At 34.3% G+C, this 26,149-nt stretch overlaps 1 protein-coding gene across 1 annotated transcript in view; it reads left to right on the top strand.

Annotated features, from left to right (window-relative positions):
- CHIC1 (cysteine rich hydrophobic domain 1) overlaps positions 1 to 20,256 on the top strand; it is a 35,896-nt gene extending 15,640 nt beyond the window's left edge. Inside the window, exons 3-6 of the mRNA XM_060138199.1 lie at positions 1,312 to 1,467; positions 18,253 to 18,309; positions 18,565 to 18,624; positions 19,947 to 20,256. Of these exons, the coding sequence (XP_059994182.1) occupies positions 1,312 to 1,467; positions 18,253 to 18,309; positions 18,565 to 18,624; positions 19,947 to 19,997 (324 nt within the window). The 3' untranslated portion in view covers positions 19,998 to 20,256. The remainder of the gene's footprint in view (positions 1 to 1,311; positions 1,468 to 18,252; positions 18,310 to 18,564; positions 18,625 to 19,946) is intronic.
- Positions 20,257 to 26,149: the final 5,893 nt, after the last annotated feature.

Raw genomic sequence — 26,149 nt, 5'->3', positions numbered from 1 at the left:
AATAGGTATGTATTGTAGTATTGATTCTAAGACATGTTTATTAAAAGACAAAAATGTAATAAATTGATTCCTGTAATACAGGTTTTACTTGGAAGAGTTATAAAGCTCTGTATTTTTCATACCAAACATGCTAGTGGGGTTTTTATTTTACAGCAGCTTATTTTTCCTAGTAATTTCATAATTTTTGCTTGCACAACCAGATGGCAGAATTTTTTTCCCATAGATTTTACAGTGTGACAGCTTTCTAAATGAAAGGGAATCATTTTTGTGATCCAGAAATGTGATTTCACTGAAAGCAAACTATTTTTAGTATACCTTTGAATTGTATAACCTTCAAGCAGAGTTTTTTGTATAAATCTAATTATGCCTGTCATGCTCTTGCCTTTGAACTGACTTTGTCATTGTTTACAGAGAGGCACAAGCAGCCACTTCCAGGAATGGAGGTAGTAATTAAAAATATTAAATTTGTATATTTAAGGATCTCTGAACTTCTAAAATTTATAGCAGCTATGAGTCCATTTTATACTAATATTAAGACTGTGTTTTGAATGTGATCACTCCTCACTGTCTTTTGTTAGTGTAGCTTTTCCCTACAAACAATGGCAAGTGTTAAAATTGTTATCTTGCAAATTTGCCAGGGAGAAAAGGTTTGAGAGTTGCCTTTTTAAAGATAATCCAGAAATATTGCTGAGGTCTAAATTTAATTCTATTTACTCTGGTAGTATTTAGGTTTTATTGTTGTATTATGCTTCTAGTCTTACTCAACCTTTAGTCTGAGTGACTGGAGACTATAAATAATATTGCTTTAATAATGAGAATATTTGTAAGAAAACTGCTTAACAGGTATCCTTTACCACCAATGTTACTGTTGTCATTTTATTGTTGATAATTTCAAAAGACTGTTTTCGAACATGAGAATAAGTTCTGTAAACATGAAATTATATTGTTTTGCTTTCTAATGTCATCCAGGAGTATGTAATACATATTTTTTTGGTATTTTATTTTTTAACATCTTTATTGGAGTATAATTGCTTTACAGTGGTGTGTTAGTTTCTGCTTTATAACAAAGTGAATCAGTTATACATATACATATGTTCCCATATCTCTTCCCTCTTGCGTCTCCCTCCCTCCCACCCTCCCTATCCCACCCCTCCAGGCGGTCACAAAGCACCGAGGGAAAGATAGGGAGGAAATATATTTAGACGTGTAATTCCTTAAAGTACTTGTAATAAGACAAACATTTTCTTTAGATTTAGAGACAAATAGTAGAAAGCTGCCCACAGATTGTTAAAGATTGCACCCTTGTTGTAGGTGGCCCCAGAAGAATTTAAGACCAGCATTGGCCGTGTGAATGCATGTTTGAAAAAGGCTCTCCCAGTCAATGTGAAATGGCTGCTGTGTGGTTGTCTCTGCTGCTGTTGCACACTGGGTTGCAGCCTGTGGCCCGTTATTTGTCTCAACAAAAGAGTGAGTAACCATTTTATTGTGTAATAATAATGAGCTAACGTTTATTGAACACTTGCTGTGTGCCAAGTACTTTACAGAATTTATTAAATTCTCATAACAATGCTGTCCTCATTCTAGATATAAAGAAACTCGGGGTCAGAGAGATTAAGTCATTTGTCCAACCTTTATCAACGCTTTATCACTTAATATGGGTTCAATCATTATTTTAAATAAGTGCAAAGTAAGTAGAGTACTTAAGTAAATATAAATGTGACTGGGCTACTTATTCTTTTTACAAAACCTGAAGCTATGATTTAAAGTATTTCCAAGTCACAGGTATATGGGAGAGTTTCTTCTGATCTGAAGAAAGGCAGAAGTGAGAGTAATCTACAAAGTTGGTAGGGGAAATCCTTGTTAATTTTGAACATGTCAAAATAACATTCTGACATGACATTACCAGTTATGTCATGGATTTAAGACTACTACATTTATCTCGTCTTCTTTAAAATTTTATTTTGATCTTTAGAATGATTTTCCCCCAGTGGGAAGATATTTTTAAACTTTTTAATTGAAGCCAATGAGGAAAATTAATTCATTTTACCTACAGTTATTTTCCCTGTACCACATTGATGATTTCATTTAAACTTCTAAATAATAATTAGCCTACTGAACCATATTCAACATCACAGCACCTTGTGGGGGTATAATTAGTGATGCAGTTGTTTCATAAACCAAAAAGATTCCCAACAAGTACTCATTACATTTTCCCCTCCATCTTTCTCTTGCCCTCCTTAATGTCTACTTCAAAAAAACAAATAATAAAATACTGTCACCCCTATAACTTTTTGAATGGAAAATTAGACATTTTATTAATTCTCTTGGTCACTACCAGTAGATCAGTGCTTTATTTTAAATAGAGCTTAGTTTATTGTTTGTCAAAGCTTGAACAATGTTCTCAAATGGCTTTCTGTAAGTTAAAAAAAATGACAGCATAAATTTCTTTCTTTAATTGTCATATCTTTTAAAAGTTACAAATCAATAACTCCTACCCATCCTCATTATTTTTAAAGCCTCAATGTGAATTAATTATGGGATTTTTTCATCACACAAATATAGCCAATTTCAATTACTTAAGAAGAGTTTTTGGTTTTAATATTATCCAGGATCTTTTTTTCTGGTGACCTGTTTACGTATTTGCCTCTTTATTAATACCTCCGCCACAAGGCCTGAAATAGAAACAATTTATTCAGTCATGTATTTTACTATGATCACTACTGATATGAAATTAATACTGATGCTGTGATTTCTTCCCATCTCCCACTACTTTGGTTAGGAATTCATATTGAAATTGAGGCATCAGTGTATTCTTAGATCACTAATCTGTCAGTTTTAAAAAGTTTATTTAGTACAGATATGCAAACAGTTGTCCTGTGGGCTAAATCCAGCCCACTCTGTTTTTTAAACATTTAAATCAGTTGCCAGCATTTAAAAATTAGAATATTTAAAGTAAAATTTGAAACAGCCAGCGTCTCTTGTAAAATCTAAAGCTCTGACAGTATTGGACCCACATGCCTATCTTTCAGCAATTAGCCCTTGCTGAGTGGTGGCTCCTTCCTTTAAATAGGACACGTGGTCTCTGGTTCACCATAGAACTACGCAGCATTTACATTATCTGCCTTGCTCTGTACACTTTATAGTTATGGCCGTTGATTTTGTACATACTATGTTAACACACTAGACAATGAAGCACCAAGCACATGCTGGTAACCTTGTACAAGCACTGTCCTTTCTGGAGCCTCAATTTCCTCACCTATAAAATCCAGATAATATTAGTTACTTTTATGGTGGTTGTGATGATGAAGAGATTTAAGGCCCATCACTGCTTTTTTTTGTCCACATGGAGAAATAAAAAATAAAATACAACAATTTAAAAATGGCTCTAGCCATTTCTAACGGGGTATCTAGCTTCATAGAAGTCACGTCTGTGTTTATCCACAAAATAAAATGGAAATAATATGATTAATCTGCCCTGTGTCACAAGGTTGCTGTATAAATGAATGATTGTAAAATGTTTCCAAGAAAAGAACTTCTTTGTAAACAGTCTGCCTTGTGAACTTTTTTTTTTTTTTTTTTTTTTTTGGCCAGTATACGTCATGGACATTTTTTTCCAGCAAATTAGTTGAAAGAAAAGAAATACAGACCAGAATGCCCTGAGCTGCTCATAGTCTCTCTTGGCTCTGGTAGGATTCTAAGCTTACATGACATATGAAATGAAGGTCTTTGTTTACCCATTCTTACATTTACCACTGTGTTATTATAGTCAATTTTCAGGCCTAATCCTGCCACCATCCTTAAATTTGATATTACTTTTAACATTTACCTTTTTTGCTATAACATTTGCTAAACTGAGAGGGATGTTCAGAGGGAAGGGACTGTTATCTCAGTCTTACAACATGAACATAATGTTGTTTTCCTTATGATTTCTAATTTCATTCCATTGTTATTGGAGAAGATACTTTGTATGGTTTTAATCTTTTTTTATTTATTGAGGCTTGTTTAGTGGCATAACATATGGCCTATCCTGGAGAATACTCCATGTATACTTAAGAATAAATTTGTATTATATTGTTGTGGGGTGGAGGGTTCTGTATATGTCTGTTAGATCTAGTTGGTTGACAGTGTTGTTCAAGTCCTGCCTTTCTTTACTGCTCTGCAAAGTTGTTCTATCCATTATTGAAAGTGGAGTATTGAAGTCCTATTATTGTAGAAATATCTATTTCTCCCTTCAGATTTGTCAGTTTCTGCTTCATGTATTTTGCAGGTCTGTTGCTAGTTGTGTATATATTTATCATTGTCATTTCTTCTTGAAAGATTTATATTTTCATCAATATATATTGTTAGGGAATTAATGTTTGTGTTCCCTCAAAAGTCATATGTTGCAGCCCTCCCCTCTAATATGATGGTATTTGGGGGTGGTTGGTATTTTGGCCTTTGGGAGGTACTTAGGTTTAGATGAAGTCATGAGGGTGGGGTCCTCATGGTGGAATTAGTGCCCTTATAAGAAAAAAATAGAGAGCTTGCTCTCTATCTCTCTACCGTGTGAGCAACAAGGAAGTTGTCTATAAGGAACTTATAGACAACTATAAGTTGTTCTTCTATGAGGAAAAGGGCTTCCACCAGAACCCAACAAACCATGCTGACACACTGATCTAAGACTTCGATACTCCGGAACTGTTGTTGAAGCCACCTAGAATATGGTCTTTTGTCATAGTAGCCTGAGCATATTAAGACATATAGTGTCCATCTTTTTCTCTTGTAACATTTTTTCTTACTTAAAATCTATTTTGTCTGATATCATCTATCCCAGCTCTTTTTCTGGTTACTATTTACATGGAAAATCTTTTTCTGTCCTCTCACTTTCAACCTACTTGTGTCTTTGAATCTAAACTGAGTCTCATGTAGACTCATGGATCATATTTTTTTGTTTTTTTTTTGTTTTTGTGTTACCATGTTATGTTAAGATATTTTTTCTTTTTTTATTAGGATGTAGTTGTTTTACAACGTTGTGTTAGTTTCTACTGTATAGCAAAGTGAAGTAGATAGAGTTCTCTGTGCTATACAGCAGGTTCTCATTAGTTATCTATTTTATACATATTAGTGTAAATATGTCAATCCCAATCTCCCAATTCATCCCATCCCCCCTTCCCCATCTTGGTGTCCATACGTTTGTTCTCTACATCTGTGTCTGTATTTCTGCCTTGCAAACTGGTTCATCTGTACTATTTTTCTAGATTCCACATATATGTGTTAGCATACGGTATTCATTTTTCTCTTTCTGACTTACTTCACTCTGTATGACACTCTCTAAGTCCATCCACATCTCTACAAATGACCCAATTTCATTCCTTTTTATGGCTGAGTAATATTCCATTGTATACATGTACCACATCTTCTTTACCCATTCCTCTGTTGATGGACATTTAGGTTGCTTCCATGACCTGGCTATTGTAAATAGTGCTGCAGTGAGCATTGCAGTGCATGTGTCTTTTTGAATTATGGTTTTCTCTGGGTATATGCCCAGTAGTGGGATTGCTGGGTCATATGGTAATTCTATGTTTAGTTTTTTAAGGATCTCCCTACTGTTCTCCATAGTGGCTGTATCAATTTACATTCCAGTCAAGAGTGTAAGAGGGTTCCCTTTTCTCCACACCCTCTCCAGCATTTGTTGTTTGTAGATTTTCTGATGATGCCCATTCTGACTGGTGTGAGGTGATATCTCATTGTAGTTTTGATTTGCATGTCTCTAATAATTAGTGATGTTGAGCATCTTTTCATATTCCTCTTGGCCATCTGTATGTCTTCTTTGGAGAAATGTCTATTTAGGTCTTCTGCCCATTTTTTTTTTTTTTTTTTTTTTGCTGTATGCGAGCCTCTCACTGTTGTGGCCTCTCCGGTTGCGGAGCAGAGGCTCCGGATGCGCAGGCTCAGCGGCCATGGCTCACGGGCCCAGCCGCTCTGCGGCACGTGGGATCCTCCCGGACCGGGGCACGAACCCGTGTCCCCTGCATCGGCAGGCGGACTCTCAACCTCTGCGCCACCAGGGAAGCCCTTCTGCCCATTTTTTGATTGGGTTGTTTGTTTTTTGATATTGAACTGCATGAGCTGTTTGTATATTTTGGAGATTAATCCTTTGTCCATAGATTGGTTTGCAACTATTTTCTCCCATTCTGAGGGTTGTCTTTTCATCTTGTTCATGGTTTCCTTTGCTGTGCAAAAGCTTTTAAGTTTCATTAGGTCCCATTTGTTTATTTCTGTTTTTATTTCCATTACTGTAGGAGGTGAGTCAGAAAAGGTCTTGCTGTGATTTATGTCAGAGTGTTCTTCCTATGTTTTCCTCTAAAGAGTTTTATAGTGTCCGGGTCTTAACATTTAGGTTTTTAAATGGATCGTGTTTTTAATCCATTCTGCAAATCTCTCCCTTTTAATTGAGAGTTTAATCTATTTGCCTTTAAAATGATTGATGATAATATATTAGTTTGCCAGGGCTGCCTTAATTAAGTACTACAGACTAGGTGGTTTAGCCAACAGAAATGTATTTTCTCACAGTCCTAGAGGCTGTAAGTCTGAGGTCAAGGTGTTGGGAAAGTTGATGTATTTTTTCTGAGGTTTCTCCCATTGGCTTGTAGATGGCCATTTTTCTCCCTGGGTCTTCACCTGGCCTTCCCTCTATATATGTCTGTGTCCTAATCTCTTCTTACTAGGACACCAGTCATACTGGATTAGGGCATACTCTGATCATCTCATTTTAGCTTAATTACCACTTTAAAAACCATATCTCCAAATAAGGTCACATTCTCAGGTACTGGTGGTTGTGACACTTGAATATATGAATTTTGGGAGAACATAATTCAGTCTGTAACAGATAAGGGAGGACTTTTGCCATTTTGTCTTTTGTCATTTCTGATAATGGAGCTGGAAAACAACTCCATTACTTCCCTATTTTATATTTAATTGATTTTTGTAGTGCACCATGTGCCTTTTCATTTCTTTTGTATATATTTTTAGCTATTTTCTTAGTTGTTACCCTTGGGATTATAATTAATATCTTAAACTTGTAACACACTAGTTTGAATTAATAATACCACTTTAACTTCAGTAATATACAGATTCTGCTCCTGTGCATCTACATGCCTCCCCATATATGTTTTACCACAAATTACATCTTATATATTGTGTGTCCATTAACATAGATTTATAATTATCATTTTATACATTTGTCTTTTAGATTATATAGGAAGAAAATAGAAGTTCCAAAACAAAAAGAGAACAATTTTGGCTTTTATATTTATTTATGCAGTTACTTTTACTAGTGTTCTTTACTTTATCATGTTGCTTGAGTTATTGTCCAGTGTTCTTTCATTTCAGCCTGAAGGACTCTTTTCAGCATTTCTTACAGGCAATTCTAATAGCAGTGAACTCTCTCAGTGCTTACCTGGGAATGTCTTAATTTCTCCTTTTTTTGAAAGGATAGTTTCGCCAAGTATAGAAATCTTGGATGACAGGGTTTTTTTTCTTTTTAGCACTTTAAATATGTCATCCCACTGCTTCTGAACCTTATGGTTGCTGATATGAAATTGGCTGTTAATCCTATTGAGTATCTCTTTGTACATAACAAGTTGCTTCTCTGTTGCGGCTTTCAAGAGTTTTCTTCTTGTTTTTGGCTTTCAAAGGTTTGAATATAGTTTCTCTCAGTATGGGTCTCTTTCAGTTTATCCTACTTGGAGTTCATTGAGCTTCTCAGTGTATCATTTCCTGTGTGTGGACTCAAAATAATACCTGACGTACCTTGGTTTCAGCCTGAAGAACTTCCCATAATATTTCTTATATGGTAGGTCTGCAGGGACTGGATCCTCTCAGTTTTTATCTAAGAGTATCTTCATTTCATCTTTACTTTTTATTTATAATATTTTAATTAATAGCCTATTTTTTGAACAATTTTAGGTTTACAGAAAAAAATTGAGAAAAAAAGAGTTCCCATATATCTCCCTCAGTCAACCCCCAGTTTTCCCTATTATTAACATCTTGCTCTATCGAAGTATAATTGTTAAAACTGATGAGCCAATATTGACACATTATTATTAACTGAAGTCCTTAGTTTACATTAGAGTTCACTCTTTATGTTGTACATTCTATGGGTTTTGGCAAATGTATAATGACATGTATCCATCATGTATACCAATCTATCATCATATATACCAATATACTTTGTATCCTGCAACCTTTCTATAATTGCTTATTAATTCAAGGAGTTCTTTTGATTTTTCAGGATTTTCTACATAGACAATCATGTCATCTATGAAGTAAGATAATTTTGTTTCTTCTTTCTCGGTATATACACCTTTTATTTTCTTTTTCTTGTCTTATTGCATTATCTAGGGCTTTCAGAATGATGTTGAAAAGTAATGGTGAGAGGGAATATCCTTGCCTTGTTCCTGATCTTAGTGGGAAACTGAGTTTCTCACCATCAAGTATGATGTTAACTGTAGGTTTTTTGTAAGATGTTCTTTATCAACTTGAAGAAGTTCCCCCATCCTAGTTTGCCGAGAGTTTTTATCATGAATAAGTGTTGGATTTTGTCAGATGTTTTTTCTGCATCTATTGGTATGATTATGTGATTTTTCTTTTTTAGCCTGTTGATGTGATGGCTTACATATTAATTGATTTTTGAATGATGAACCAGATTTGCATACCTGAGATAAACCCTACTTATTGTAGTATATACATTGTTGTATTTCTTTGCTAATGTTTTATACAGGTTTTTGCATCTATGTTCACGAAAAATATTGATCTGCAGTTTTCTTTTCATATAATACCTCTGTCTGGTTCTGGTATTAGGGTAATACTGGCCTCATAGAATGAATTAGGAAATACTCCCTCTGCTTCTGTTTTCTGGAATAGATTGTAGAGAACTGGTATAATATCTTCCTTAAATGTTTGAACCCATCTGGTCATGGTACTTTCTACTTGGGGAGGTTATTAATTATTGACTCAATTTCTTTAATAGATATAGGCTATCCAGATTGTCTATTTCTCCTTGTGTGGGTTTTAGTAGACTGTGTCTTTCACATAATCAGTCCTTTTCATCTAGCTTATCAAATTCATGGGCATAGAGTTGTTAATAATATTCCTGTATTATCCTTTTAATGTCCATAGCATCAGTAGTGATAACCCCTATTTCATTTCTGAAACTTTGTAACATTTTTGTCTCCTCTCTTTTTTTCTTAGTTAACCTGACTAGAGGTGTATTAATTTTACTGAACTTTTCAAAGAACCAGTTATTTATTTTGTTGATTTTCTCTATTGAAGTCCCATTATCAGTTTCATTGATTTCTACTCTAATTTTTATTATTTCTTTTCTTCTTACTTTAGATTTAATTTGCTCTTTTTTTACCTAAAGTGCAAGCATATATGATTGATTTAAGGTATTTCTTCTTTCCTACTCTATGCATTCAATGCTACTGCTTTAACTGTATCCCACAAATTTTGATAAGTTTTGCTTTCATTTACATTTAGTTCAAAATATTTTTAAATTTCTCTTGAGATTTCTTCCTGAGTCATGTGTTATAGAAGTGTGCTGTTTAATCTCCAAGTGTTTTGGGGATTTTCCAGCTATCTTTCTGTTGTTGATTTCTGGTTTAATTCCATTGTGGTCTGAGAGCATACATTGTATGATTTCTGTTCTTTGAAATTTGTTAAGATGTGTTTTATGACCCAGAATGTGGTCTGTCTTGGTATATGTTCCACATCAACTTGAGGATAATCTGTCATTTGCTGTTGTAAGATGAAGTCGTCTGTAGATGTCAGTTATATCCAGTAGATCAATGGTGCTGTTGAGTTCATCTGTGTCTTTACCAACTTTCTGCCTACTTGATCTATTTCTGATAGAGGGCTGTTGAGGTCGCCAACTATATAGTCAACTCCTCTATTTCTCCTTGAAGTTCTGTCAGTTTTTGCCTCACATAGTTTGATGCTCTTTTGTTAGGCATATATACATTAAGAATTGTTATGTCTTGGAAAATTGACCCTTTATCATTATGTAATACCTCTCTTTATGTCTGATAATTTTCCTTACTCTGAAGTCTGCTTTGTCTAAAATTACTAAAGTGTGGCTTCCCTGGTGGTGCAGTGGTTGAGAGTCCACCTGCCGATGAAGGGGACATGGGTTTGTGCCCCGGTCTGGGAAGATCCCACATGCCGCAGAGTGGCTGGGCCTGTGAGCCATGGCTGCTGAGCCTGCACTTCTGGAGCCTGTGCTCTGCAATGGGAGAGGCCACAACAGTGAGAGGCCCGCGTACTGCAAAAATAAAAATAAAAAATAAAAAAATAAAATTACTAAAGTGATTTCCTTTGATTATTGTTACTATGTTACTATGGTATATCTTTCTCCATTCTTTTACTTTTAGTCTTTATATTTAAAGTAGGTTTCTTGTAGACAGCATGTAGTTGTCTTATTTTTTGATCCATTCTGACAATCTGTTTTTTAATTGATGTATTTATACCTTTGACGTTTAAAGTAATTATTGATATAATTTTATTAATATTTACCATGTTTGTTACTGTTTTCTATTCATTACTCTTGTTCTTTATTCCTATTTTTATCTTACAGTCTTTTTCTGTCTTCTCTGGTTCTAATTAAGTATTTTTATATGACACCATTTTTTATCTTCCCTTAGTATATCAATAATCCTACTTTTTAATATTTTTAGTAGTTGCCCACTAAAGAGAGTTTGCAATATATATACATACACAACTAATCCAGGTCCACTTTCAAATAACACAATACCACTTCCCAGGTAGAATAATTACATTATTACAGAATATTTATAATTCCTACCCCCATCCCTTCCTTATAACATTGTTGCCATTCATATTACTTATCCATAAACCGTAATCATGGAATACATTATTTTTATTAACAAACTGTTACCCATTAGATCAGTTGAGAATAGAAGAAATAAAAGATTTTATTTTGCCTTCATTTATTCCTTCTCTAACACTCTTCCTTTATATAGATCCAGGTTTCTTATCTGTAGCATTTTACTTCTTTCTAAAGAACTTATTTTAACATTTCTTGCAAGGTGGGTCTATGGGTGACAAATTCCCTCAATTTTTCATCTAAGAAAGTCTTTATTTCTCCTTCATCTTTGAAGGACAATTTTGCTGGGTACGGATGGAATTCCGGGTTGGTAGTACTTTTCTTTTAACATTTTAAATATTTCATTCCATTCTTTTCTTGGCTTGCATAGTTTCTAAGGAGATGTCTGATACAACTCTTATCCTTGCTCCTTTATATGTAAGGTATTTTTCCCCTCTGGCTTCTTTCAAGATTTTTCCTTGATCTTCTGCAGTTTGAATATGAGATAACTAAGTGTAGATTTGTGGGTATTTATCCAGTTTTGTATTCTCTGAGCTTTTTCAATCTATGAGTTTGATGCCTTTCATTAATTTGGGGGGATTCTGTTGTCATTATTGCTTTAAATATTTCCTCGGCTCCTTTCTCTCTTTACCTTCTGATATTTCTAGTATGGGTCTATTGCCCCTTTTGTAATTGTCCCATAGTTCTTAGATATTCTGTTCTTTTTTCTTTTTTTTCTTTTAGTTTTGGAAGTTTCTACTGATATTTCTTCAATCTTCATTGATGGTTTCCTCAGCCATGTCCAGTCATTGATGAGCCCATCAAAGGCATTCTTCATTTCTGTTATGATATTTTGGCTTTCTACCATTTCCTTTTGATATTTTTCTTACAGTTTCCATTTCTCTGCTAACATTATCCATCTATTCTTTCATGTTGTCCACTTTTTTCATAAGAGCAAGTAGTATATTTATCATAGTTTATTTATATTCCCAGTCTGATCATTTCTACATCTCTGCCATTTCTGAGTCTGGTTCTGATTCTTGCTCTGCCTTTTCAAACTTTTTTTGTCTTTTAGTATGCCTTCTAATTTTTGTTTGAAAACTACACATGATGCACTAGTGAAAGGAACTGAGGTAAATAGGCCTTTAAAGTGAGGTTTTATTTTCATTTGGCTGTGTTTACTGTTTGCTGTAGCTGTTGGAAATTGAAGGCTAAACGTTCCTTGGCGTCCTTGATTTTGTCTGGCCTATTTTCCTTGGATTTCCCTATAGACTTCTTAGATATCATCTGAGATGCACAGTTCTTTCAGTTGTATTCCTCATATTATAATACAGAAGCCTTATTGATGTAGTGGCAAGGTGCTGGAGGACTAGAAGTGTTCTATAGTATTGTGATTAGGCTTAAGGTTTTTATTTAGCCTGTGTTCCTGGGCTGTGCTCTACACAAGTGCTTCTCAATTTTGTTTTGTTTTGTTTTCCCCTTTACATGGGACAGGAAAGCTAGAGGGTTCTAGAATTGTGTATTTCCCTTCTCCAAGATTGGTTGGGCTCTGGTAATACCCCAGTAGGTTAGGCTCTGGTACAATAGTTTCTCTTGAGAGCAGGCTTTGTTAAGAAGAACAGAATGTTCTGGGCATATTTAAACATGACTCTTCTTCCCTTTCTCCTGCCAGAAGATGAGGGGATTTTTCTGAAATCACTGTGAGAACCTGATAGGGCTTCTGGTAATAAAAGTCATAAAAGTGTGGGAGTCTCTGCCAAGACTGGGCCCCTTTGGAATTTTGAACTCTCAAACTTGTCCCACTGAGCTTCCAACAGTTCATCAATTTAAGTTCAGGTATTGCTATCCTAGTCCTAGTTCCCACAAAGTTTTCCTCTCCTGCATTTCTACTCTGGTAAATTGTACACAAGGTTTCCAGTTTCTCTAGATCCTCACCAACATTCATTATTTTCCATTTTATTGATAATAACCACCCTAATGAGTATGAAGTGATATCTCATTGTGGTTTTGATTTGTATTTCTCTAATGACTAGTGGTGTTGAGCATTTTTACATTTGCTTATTGGCCCTTTGTATATTAGGTTAGGGTATTTGTATATTACTTTGCCCATTTTGTAACTAGCTTGTTTGTTTATTTATTGTTGAGTTGTGGGTGTTTTATATATATTCTCGTTATTAATTCCTTATCAGATATGTGATTTGCAAATATTTTCTGCCATCCTCTAGATTTTCTTCACACTCTATTGACAGTGTCATTTGATGCATAAAAGATGTTAATTTTGATGAAGTTCAGTTAAACTATTCTCCCCTTTTTGCCTGGACTTTCATTGTCATATGTAAGAAATAACTGCAAAATCCAGTGTCATGAAGACTGTCTCCTATGTTTTCTTCTAAGACTTTTATGGTCGTCACTCCTATGTTTAGTTCTTTGATCCATTTTGAGTTAATTTTTGCATATGGCGTAAATTTAGGATCCAACTTAATTCTTTTGCATATGGATATCCAGTTTTCCTTGCAATATTTATTGAAAAGTCCTTTTTCCCCATTGAATGGTTGGTACTCTGGTCAAAAATCTGTCGTGGAGGACTTCCCTGGTGGTGCAGTGGTTGGGAGTCTGCCTGCCAATGCAGGCGACCTGGGTTCGAGCCCTGGTCTGGGAGGATCCCACATGCCACGGAGCAACTAAGCCTGTGTGCCACAACTACTGAGCCTGTGCTCTAGAGCCCCTGAGCCACAACTACTGAGACCACGTGCTGCAACTACTGAAGCCTGTGTGCCTAGGGCCTGTGCTCTGCAACAAGAGAAGCCACAGCAATGAGAAGCCCACACACCGCAACAAAGAGTAGCCCCTGCTCTCCACAACTAGAGAAAGCCTGCGTGCAGCAACGAAGACCCAACCCAGCCAAAAATAAATAAAGTAAATTTTTTTTAAAAAAGAATATTTTATTTAAAAAAATCTGTTGTGGATATTCAAGGGTTTATTTCTGGGCTCTCTGTTCTATTCCATTGGTCTATATGTCTTTATGCAAGTACCATATTCTTTTTGGTTATTGTTGCTTTTTAGTAAGTTTTGAAATCAGGAAATGTGAGTCCTTCATATTTGTTTCTCATTTTCAAGATTTTTTTGGCTAATAGGAGTCTCTTGGGATTCCATATGAATTTTAAGATGGATTTTTCTATTTCTATAGAAAAAGTCACTGGGATTCTGATAAGGATTGCATTGAATCTGTGATCATTTTGGATGATATTGTCATCTTAACAATATTAAGTCTTCCAGTCCATGAACACAGGATTCTTTGCATTTATTTAGGTCATTAATTTCTTGTAGCATCATTTTGTAACTTTATGTGTACAAGTCTTTTGCCTCCTTGCTTAAATTTATTAAGTATTTTATTCTTTTTGAAACTATTGGAAATGTAATTGTTTTCTTAATTTCTCTTTTGAATTGTTTGCTGTTCTTGTATAGAAGTGCAACTGAATTTTGCATGTTGATTTCATATCCTGAAATGTTCCTGAATTTGTTCATCAACTCTAACAGGATTTTTTGTGGATTCTTTAAGGTTTTCTGCACATAAGATAATGTCACCTGCAAAGAGAGATAATTCTTCCTTTTTATTTGGATGCCTTTTATTTCTTTGCTTGCTTAATTGCTCTGTCTAGAATTTCCAGTAATATGTTGAATAGAAGTGGCAAGCATGGGCATGTCTTAGAGGAAAAAGCTTACAGTCTTTCACCATTTAGTATGATGTTAGTTGTGGATATTTTTTTAACCTAAAACCAGGGAGAGTGGGGTCTGCTAATATTCCCCATCTGTCAAATCAACCGAGAATATATCTGCCCTAGGAAGCTGGAAAGGTAAGAACTGCCACTCAGTTGTCAAACCAACTATAACAGCTCTCCCACGATATGGATGTGTGCCAAAAAGGGGGGCTGCACTCTTCACCAACTGTGCTGCCTATTTTGCAGAAGTTGTAGGTAGGGAAATGGGTGCTGCCCTGCTGCCACCACCCACTTGATATAGGCATTCTATAACACAGAGCTGTGGAAAATGGGATCTGCCTATTTTCACCATCTGCCAAAACTACCCAGAAGAGCCGTTCCACTCTAAGTATCTGGGAGATTTGGGAACTGCCTGACACTCAGCTCCCAAGCTTGCTTAAACAGTTCTTCCACAAGGCAGAGCTGTGGATATGAGTATAGTGCCTAGCTCTAATACCAAGGCTTCCCACTGTTCTTACTTATTTTCAATAGATTTTGTTGAATGAATACTTCTCAGTCTGTTGTAAACCCTTTGATCAATCTCTGGAACATTTGAATGATTGTACTTACTAATACTGACAAATTTAATAGTTGTCTCTCCAGGGAAGAGACTTTCATAACGTCCTCACATTGGCATTCTGGATGGGTTCTTACTATCTTGATGGTATCTTTGACACACAAAACTTTTAATTTGATTAAGTCAAACTTATCTCTTAAAATTTTCTTGCTTGTGCCTCTTACATCATATCTAAGAGGGCTTTGCCTAACTCAAGATTACAGAGGTGTACTCCTGTGCTTTCTTCTAGTTGTTTTAAAGTTTAATTTCTTATGATTCAGTCTTTGATCCATTTTGAGTTAGTTTTTGTGTATGGTGTGAGATAGGAGCCCAAATTTATCATTTTTCTTTTGGATATCCAATTTTCCCATCACCATATGTTGTAAATGCTATTACATGAGTCTTATAATTCATGAATACATATGGGATATTTTCCATTTATTTACCTCTTCTTTAATTTATTTTAGCAATGACCAGGGATCAAGCCTGGACCCCCGGCAGTGGAAGCACAGAGTCCTAACCACTGGACCACCAAGAATTCCCTTTAGCAGTGTTTTTTAGTTTTCAGTCTACACATCTTATACTTCTCTTGTTAAAGTTATTCTTAAATATTTTATTCTTAAATCTGTGTGAATAGGAATAAATTAGGAGAATGGGATTAACATATAAAAAGAAAAAATCTATTGTGAATGGAATTGATCTTTTACTTTCATTTTCAGATTGTTCCTTGCTTGTACATAGAAATAAAATTTATTTGTATATGTTGAACCTTGTATTACTTTTCTATCTAGCGTAACAAATTTCCACAAACTTAATGGCTTAAAACAACACCCTTTTATTTCACAGTCAGAAGTCTCGGTACAGTGTGGCTGGCTCAATTGTGTTCTCTTATTAGGATCTCACAAGGCCAAAATCAAGGTGCTGGCAGGGCTGCATTCCTTTCTGGAGATTCTGGGAAATAATTTACTCCCAAGCTCATTCAGGTTTTGGCAGAAATCATTTCTTCCTTAGACTTTCTATGTGACCTTTCCATCTTAAAGCCAACAATGGTGGTTTGAGTACTTCTTGTGTTTCAAACCCCTCTGACTATTCTTCCATCAGCCAGAAAAAAATTCTCTGCTTTTAAGGGCTTATGAGATTACACTGGGTCTGCCAAAATAATCTAAAATAATCTCCCTATTTTAAAGCCAAATGACTAGTAACTTTAATTATATCAGCAATGTCCCTTTTGCAATGTAATGTAACATTCACAGGTGTAATTCCAGGAGGTGAAGATCATGGAGGCCAGAATTCTACCTACCACAATCTTGTTTCTTGCAAATTTGCTGAACTTATTTATTAGTTCTAGTAGTGCTTTAGTGGATTCCTTAGAATTTTCTCTATATAAGATCATGTTGTTTGCAAATGGAGATGGTTTCACTTTTCCTTTTCCAATTTGGATGCCTTTTATTTATTATTTTGTCTAATTGCCCTGGCTATAACATCTAGGACAATGTTGAATAAAAGTAGTGGGAGGAGATATCCTTATCTTGTTCCTAATATTAGGAAGAAAATATTTAGTCTCTCTCCATTTAGTGTGATGTTAGCTGAAGGTTTTTCATAGATGCCCTTTATTAGGTTGTGGAAGTTCCCTTTTATTCCTAGGTTTTTTTTAGGATTTTTATCATGAATGAGTACTGTATTTTGTCCATTGCCTTTTCTAAATTTATGAAGATGATCATGTGGGTTTTGTTCTTTATTCTATTAATATAATGTATTACATCATTTTGTTTTTGTGTTCCTAGGATAAATTCCACTTGGTCATGATATAATGATTGCTAGTGTTTTGTTGAGAATTTTGCATTTATATTCATAGTATTATTTCTTCTTTAACTGTTTGGTAGAATTCATCATTGAAGCCATCGGGCCTGGGGTTTTCTTTGTGGAAAGATTTATAACTACTCATTCAATTTCCTTATTTGTTACCCATCTGATTTTGTTTAGAGAGATTGTATCAAGTACAGTGGCCCAGTAGTATACTTTAACTGGCATTGTTGCTGATCTGGCCCACTGGAGATGAGCTGAATACAATTGTCATTGTTAACTTACGTGGTTGAACAGTTAGAATAGTTTCTTATGTTGGTGCTTTGGAAATCATGTCAGATATAGTCTGTTTGTAAATCATTTAATTTTAACGAGTAGTTTTAAAATTTAACAATGCCTACTAGCCTTTTTTATCAGAAACCTTATAAACCCTTTCTTAAAAATCAAAAATGCCTAACAATCCTTAATTTTAATGTTTTTGAAGGTTTTGCAAACTTTTCTTACTCCTTGCAAAATATATGCACTCCAGATGGAGAAACTTGTCCTCTGTCCTCCTGTTTACTACAGTGCTGCTTCTGTTGTTTATAGTTTTTCCTCTAAATACAAGTTTTCCTACTGGCTGTTTTTATATTTCTTTTCAGTGGAAATTCTGATATATGTTGGCTTGTTTTATTCAACCTGTAGACATTGACTGACTGCTATTTGCCAGGTGTTGTGCTTAGAGCTCTGATAGGAAAATTTTCTATGAGTAATCAGATTAGCTTGGCATATTACATGTATATTAAAAAAGTAACCCTGTGAAAAGGTATATGAAAATCTAGATTTAGGTTCATAAATGGACTACTAGGAGTACTGGTAATGTTTTTTTTGTTTTGTTTTTTGGGGTTTTTTTGTGGTACGCGGGCCTCTCACCGTCGCAGCCTCTCCCGTTGCAGAGCCCAGGCTCCAGATGCACAGGCTCAGCGGCCATGGCTCACAGGCCTAGCCGCTCTGTAGCATGTGGGATCCTCCCAGACCGGGGTACAAACCTGTGTCCCCTGATCAGCAGGTGGACTCTCAACCACTGCGCCACCAGGGAAGCCCCTGGTAATGTTTTTATAATAGTCCAGTGAATGGACTCACAACACAGAGTAATTTGTACATATTTCATTTTGAAAAGAAAAACAAGAGGAGAGAATAATGGGATCTTACAAGTAAGCAGAAGAATATAGATACACATAGTTTACAAAGCTCTTCAATTCATCTTGTAACAAAGTCTTGATTCTTTCTCTTAGACCAGAAGATCAATTCAGAAGTTGTTAGAGTGGGAAAATAACAGATTATATCACAAGGTAAGAAAGTTTAAGCAAGTAAGTGTCCCATTCATACTTCCATTAATAAATTGAAAAAATGGGAATTTTTCAGGCCACAAAAGCATGGATTAGAGAACTAATACTCAATTTTTAATATATACCCTTTACAAAGTATTTTTAAATGCAATGTTTTGTATCTTATTCCTGGATTATTGTTCGGCGATTTATTCAAATGTGTAGGTAATAATTAGTGTAAATTGCTATCAAAATTCTTAACAAACTTTACTTTCTTAGCTTGCTTTGCACTGGAAGTTGACTAAAAGGAAATGTGAAACTAGCAATATGATGGAGTATGTAAGTATGCAGTTACCTTTAATTATATTTTTTGAATTCCATCCTGAATGTTACGTTGTACTATATTTATCATTTGTCAAATCTTCTTTCTACCTTTTTTCTCCTCAGCTTGGACTTTTGTCATTTGGAACATAGAGGTTTCCTTTCACCTTTTTTAGATTTGTAGCCAACATAAAATATCTTGAAAGCTGACAATTATTTAGATCTTAGAAAAATCTTAACTAGTATGCTCAGATGAAAACACTGCATAACCTTAATCTTCTTTTTAACATACATGCAAACCATCGCATATGGTGATGGGCACAGCTGCTGCTGAACAAAATATTTCTAAATGTAATCTTGTCAAAACTTACATAAAATAGGAATTGACTTCTGAATTCTGGATTCCTTTCCCTGGCTTTTTTTCTTAGCTGATATTTAACTTTCAGTGAAGAAACTATAGATCCTAATTTTTTTTTTTTGCTAAAAGCTATGCAATCTTAGTCATAAAGCATAAATCCACGTATAACCAAAGTGACAAATTCAGCATCATTAACATTCAAAAGAATATGAAATTTATCCAAGCTTTAAATACATGTAGTATTTACATGTACAAGCTTTTATATACATATAGTATATATTTAATAATAAACATTCCATTTCTATTTCATAAATAAGGATTATTATGTATCTTTCTCTACTTTGAATAGTTTTGGGGAAAATGTGCAAATGACCACAAATCTAAAATTCTCTATAGGTAAAATCTTATATAAACTATTGTAAGTTTATATAAATTTATAAACATCTTAAGTTTTTATTATTATATTTCCAAACCTGTTTTAAATTAAAATGTTTTAATCCACTTGAACACTTTATTATTTTTTACAAAAAACTTCTAAAAGATAGTAATACTCAACCGATATTAGCTGCTTTAATTGAAAAAATAGAGGGACGTAATATATATAAAGGTATTTCTTCTAATCCACGTAACAAAATTTTAATCCCTTCGACTTTGCTAAAAAAGAAAGGGGGGATTGAGGGAAGATGGGAAAGACATTAAAATGTAATAGGGTTTGCTTTTCTGCACCTAAACAGTTACTGTAAATCAGGTGATAAAAGCTGTTAGCTACAGTAAGTAATTATGTTTTCCAGTTTAATTGCCAGTCTAATGATAATTTGTGGTAAGTTCCTTTTGTAACTGTTTTCTATATTTCACTTGCTTTATAGTACAGGATCAAAATATAGGCCTGTGAAAAATGATTATAAACTCTCTGGGTTATATATAATTTATAGTAAATGAAAATTATTTTGTCAATATATTCTTGTTTATTTTTATTTTACAGGTAATACTAATAGAATTCTTACCAAAATATCCCATATTCCGACCTGACTGAGGGATTTTATTCAGTCACTTCTGTATTACCTGTCATTTCCTACCCTTAGTGCCTTGTAGATGATTTTGGAATGAAGATGGTCTCCTTTGCTGTGTTCAACTTATTCTTTATAATGGTAGAATATTCTCCTCACACTTTCATTTGTGTTGGTTTAAGAAGAAATTTTGCACATCTTTTTTGTTAAATGAGGCTTGTGTTTTGCACTGTCAATTTTTAAATAAATACACACACACACATACATATATGTATATATATATATATATTGCCACTAAAAATAAACATCAGTGCTGGTGTTTAAAAAACAAAAACATGTTCTGAGCATGCTGCCTTATAATTTTCATACTCACTGTTTCTAAATATGCATCATTTTTCTAGGCTACTTAATGCTCTGTAATCCCTTACTGGACATACATAAATAAGCTTTTGGTAGCTTCTAGAAATGGTTTTACTCTTACCTGCTTTTAAAGGACATGTAATTAATAGCACTGGTTTTGTCCTGCACTTTGCTAAATTATCACTTATGTTAGTGGATAAAATATTTAAACTCCTTAAGACTTGTAAATATTGTCTCTTTGCGTAATGTAAAATGTGATATGCCATGGTTTACAGAATGTAATGTAACTCTTAATGTATTGCCAACGATTCTGCGTAGATTTTAATATGAATGAAGTTTGCAAGCATCCTTTTGAATGTAGAGACTGTTAACATGCTGTTTTATGGCAAAGCCATAATAAGTATGTTAAAAATTTCAGGTGTGGGCAGGGTTGCCCTTTGTAATGAGTGGATTAAAATTGAAATCATTGTCTGAGATCTGCATTGCACCTGAAACCAAGAACCTTATTTTTTCCATTTAATTCAGTAAATCCCATTTTGTCCTCCCACCCCCAAAAGAATTCATTTGACATCTGACACATTTCATAGCCTCAGTCTCCTCATTTATTTCCCTTTATGTATCCTTTCCTTCATTTGGAAATACACACAATTATGACCTTTAAGGAATGTTTCAAGATTTCAGACGTCTTAGGAGGTGTCTAGACCCGCCCCCCATGAAAGCCACTGCTAACCCCTTTCTGGAGTTATGATAATCTACTTTGAGAAAGAGAGAGAGCTAATTGAAAAGCTGTACCTAAAGTGGCTGATTCATAATTGATTAAATACTCTTAATCCTCTTTTTGAGGATCCTTTGTAAACATTTGGATATTATTAATGAGGAAAGATAAGTATTTAGACAAAAGTATTTTAGTTTATAAATTAGCCACACGTTGCCTTTTCATTGGTATGTGCATATTTCTCTATTTCTCTTCACATTATTATGAGAGCACCACCCTCCAATTCTTCTAGATTTGAATTTTTAACATAATGAAAGCTTTACATTGCATTAATTCAACTTCAAATTTGTGCCTGTATATAGGCATTATTTGTAATTCTTAGTGCTAAAAATAAAGTATCTGGGACTGAATATTTTATTTATCATCTTAGTCTTAATTGCTTTTAGTTAACTTTTTAAGGCAAACATTCATCCCAGTAAAGAGAACAATCATTTCTTCATACAAGGTCAAGCCTTTTAAAGCCACTTTTAAAATTTGTGCCTAATTTGAAATCCACAGTCCTAGACCAGTAAAAGAAGAGGGGGGGAAAAAGATACTATTTGATATGTGACTGTAATTTTTTGTGCAAATACTTTTCCACCTCCCTCTGTAGGACCCCATTATTACCCCCATACCCAGAATCTCTAACTTTTAATATATTGTGTGTGCCTGCAAAAATCATTTGTCTGTCTGCTGCAAAACTGAAGGTGTATTTTTATAGACAAAGTGGAAACCTCTGAAAATGCATACCAAATGTCTTGTTTTCTAGATAAGGTCAGGGAAAAATTGTATCTATGGTTTATGTTCCAGCTAGTATCATCAGGTTTATGCTTCAAACTGTGACAGTTTAATACCAAAATTGATTTCTAGCATAGTACAGAATTTCTAATTATCACTGATAGAATAATTACTTTTAAGTGTCAACCCTTATAATCTCATTTTTTCCTGTAAACTTAGAATTTGGCCATATGATGGTCATAGTAACTTTTTCTGCCATGTATAAATCACACTTGTTTTGCTCAAAGAATAGCGGGAAGTAGTGAATTGTTTCCATAAAACAAATAATGAGACAGAAATAGAGTGCATCTGGAGGTGACAGAGTATATAATTCAAGTTACAGTAGTATTTATCATAAAAAGCATTTACCAGCATGTGTAAACTTAATTTTAGAACCTCCTGTAGGGTACTTCCCTGGTGGTCCAGTGGTTAAGAGTTCGCCTTTCAATATAGGGGGTGTGGGTTCGATCCCTGGTTGCAGAGCTAAGATCCCACATGCCTCGCAGCCAAAAAACTAAAACATAAAACAGAAGCAATATTGTAACAAATTCAATAAAGATTTTAAAAAATAGTCCACATCAAAAAAATCTTTAAAAAAAATAAAACCTACTCTAATAGCTCTTAAATTTATTATCTTACTGTTCATTATGCTGGTCAACTCATTTTCTTGAACTACTCAGAAAATACGCAATTTTCTTTTTTTCTTTCTTCTATGACTGCTTTTTCAAACTCTTTTCCTTTGGAGGGGACTGATTAGCAGTTGAGTATTTTGGAGTCCTTTAAGGGATTTGTTTTCGTTTCAGTGGTATTGGCAGCAGTGAATGCTAAAATGACAGAGTACACTGTGGACATTAACTTCTCCCCCATTGATCTTTTTTTCTTACATCCTCAGGATACAACATGTCAAGTTAATAAAGTATTTTTGTGACAGTTGTTTTTAGATTGAAGAAGCTAATTTTGAATTTCTTTGTTGCATAATATTTCTTTATGAAACCTGCGTAGATGTTTCCAGAGAAAATAACATGTACCTTACAAAGCTTTGAGGTTACAAGTTAAAACTGTTCCTTCTCTGACTTTCCATTATGCATCTCCACCTCCATAAATTGTGTATAAAATGAAATAAGCTTTAACATTTTTCAGCTACTTTTTGTTCCCTTCTACCTGCTATGTTAATTTAGGAAAGAGACCATTGTAGTTAAATGTTAGAAGTAGATGGAGAAGTGCCTTGTCTTCTTTGAATAAAGATAACATTTTATGCTGAAGGAAGCAGAATGAATGAATTGGTAAATCATTATATTTAAAGCCATCCTTTTCAGCTAAGTGTTAAGAATATTTTGGTAGTACATTATATTTCTTCTATTTATTATTTAAAACTTGTTTCCTTGGTTTCCCCCAATCATGAGATATATTAGTGAGAAAATATTACAGAACAGGACTGTCAGTCACTTACATAACTAGTATAATTCTAATGCTAGTAAACATGCAATTTAACATGGTTCAGGAAAAACAATGTCTTTGAAGCTCTACCAAAACCTACTTAAGTATTTAACACACTTGCAATTCATATTATTATGACCTGTAAACACTAATGTCTGATCAGCTAATCAAACTGTGTTACTGTTTAGCACTCTACCATCTTAATGAAATTTTTTCTTGTTTTTTCATAATTTGAGTGAAATTCCATGACATTTGTAAGCCTTCAAACAAATAGGGATTTTTTTTAATGTAAGAGAGCTTTAAAAAACTCATTAGAATTTTATTTTGTTTACATATAAATTGCCACTTAAAAAATCAAACCCCACTACTTAAACATAAAGCCTCTAACTAGTATTTTATTAGAATTGACTATATTGACCTGAGGGGATATAGAAATTGTATACACCCATTTAATTGGAGCAATTTCACATAGTGGAAATACTTTCTGCTAATTTGATAAGATGCTCAAATTCATTGAAATTAGGTCCTCTTATGCCTATAAAATTCTGCTTTAATCCATTTTGCAACAATTGTCAAATTGTTTGGGTTACTTTAAATGGTGAACTATTGAAAAATTTTCCACAGAAAAATGAATAGATTTTATTAATAATACCTGTTGATGTAATATGTGGACTGAATATAAGGAGATACATATATATGTATGTATATGTATACATCTCCATATCTTGCCCCCAGTTTCTCTTTCCTGATTCTGAGCCAGCCTTTTCATGTTTATGATGGCAGCCTGAGAATATGTTCCATTTTCTGTGGACTTTGTCAGATTCATACTATATGAGGAAATGATCTAATGGGCTCCAGGCAAGTCACTTACATTACATGTCAGTCTCTTCATCTGTAAAATCATGGGATTGAACCTAGAGCTGGACAGAAAATTAGAGGTCACCTGACATTCTGTGATTCTAGGAATCCTTAGGGAATGTTTACAGGATCTCAGAATGATTTTTCACAAATCTACTACCCTTGGTGGAAACTCTCAGTACCCTGCACACAGTAAATGTTTGATTTGCCAACTGGCTCCTAGCTGATGTGTGTTCATATCACACAGACTCAACCTGATGCCTGCTAGACCTCAGCCCCTCCATAGTGATATGAATGATTGCAGTTTCCCTAGGAACTGAGGAATGAGATCTATGGGCTTTACCTACATGGAATCTGACTATATGCAGTTGGTACCTGGGCAAGAATTATGGCTGTGACAACAATGGAGATATGATAGGACCCACTTTGACATTAATGTGAAAAAGAGTTTCATATCCTATCCAATATCTGCTTCAGTGTCTTATTTAGTTCCATATCCTCAAAAACATCTGTTGGAACAAATTGGTAATATTAGATGGAAAGGAAAGTGGTATAGAAGTCAAACCCAAGTCACTTCTGGTTTAATTCGTAGCTCTGCTGCTTAATTCCTCTGTACCTCATGTCCTCATTGTGGAAGTGGGGACAATAATCTGGACCTACCTCACAGGGGAATTGAGGATTTTTTCATATATTAATGTGCTTTTGAAATTGACTGAAGGATATATTGTACATCATAATTTGGTAATTTCTAAATAGAGTCCTTTAAGTCTATGTTGTTATGTTTTCTTTCTCAGTCACACCTTACAGAATGAGTATTGCAGTTAATCTATTCTTTTTGTAATTTTTGTTATTAATCCCTTATATGTTAACATGGGTAACTGTGTTATATTAATACTTGATTTAGGGAGGAAAAGCATGTGGATATAAACCAATGGTTCTCAACTTGGGGCAGATGAAAATAGCAGTGGGGTCGTTCTTGAACCTTTTTCAGTATTTCAAAAAGTTATACTAGAAACCATACATTTACCCAAAATATTCCTACTGCACAAGCCAACTAAGACATTGAATTACACACATTTGCTTATATTTCTTTGATTCTAACACTGGTTGTCATACACTGATCAGAAACTGTGAATGGTGGTTATGCTTTTGATTAATTTTTTAAATGAGAAAGCCTATTGTTACATGCAATTTAATAAATAAAATACTTGAAAATATGGGGAAGGAATAATAAAGGAATCCTTATGGTAAAAATGTTGGGAGCCACTTTTATAAAGGAATCAAGATTATTTGACCTCTACAGGTTGCTTACCTAGTCCCTAAATAATGAAATGCTAGAGTGTGTGTGTGTGTTTTGGCTAGTTTGGGCTATATAACTTCAGGTTAGAATTTGTCTTCATTTTTTTTCTGTTTCAGGATGATATAACTGAGCTAATTTATCTGGGTGTGTATGTGTAAATCATACATACACACACATATAGGATCGCAGATGTGGAAAGTGTTATAATGTCATGTTCTAGCATTGGAGTAAATATCAATATCTGAGTCTCAAAGTAGTTCTGTTTATAAAGTCAACATGATGAGTCAAGGCAATAATTTCTCAAATGTTCCTTTTATTCCTGCTTATTTTGTTTGCTTTGGTCTTTGCTTAAGTTTTTAATTTTTATAGTAAGCAAATAGTGTAAAATTGATTTAATACCTGGACTTTGAAACAAGTTACAAATGTTTGAAATTATATAACCTACAAGCTAGTTTGCCATCCTTGAACTAGCCACGTACAAATATGAGTCTCAGCTACAAAAACAGGAAATCCTGGTAGCTAGAAGGTGGGCATTGATAGAAATATTTGTTTGAAAAGCCTAGGATTTCTACTTTTTGGCAGAGGATTCCTGTTGGGACAGTTTTACCAGAAAAGGATAAAAATGAATATGTCCATTTAAGCCGAGAACTTTCATGCATCTTGTATTGTTATATAGCCTGTGGAATGAATCA

Source organism: Lagenorhynchus albirostris, chromosome X (genome assembly GCF_949774975.1).
Source record: "Lagenorhynchus albirostris chromosome X, mLagAlb1.1, whole genome shotgun sequence".
Lineage (NCBI taxonomy): Eukaryota > Metazoa > Chordata > Mammalia > Artiodactyla > Delphinidae > Lagenorhynchus > Lagenorhynchus albirostris.
This window is presented reverse-complemented; position numbering and strand designations above follow the sequence as displayed.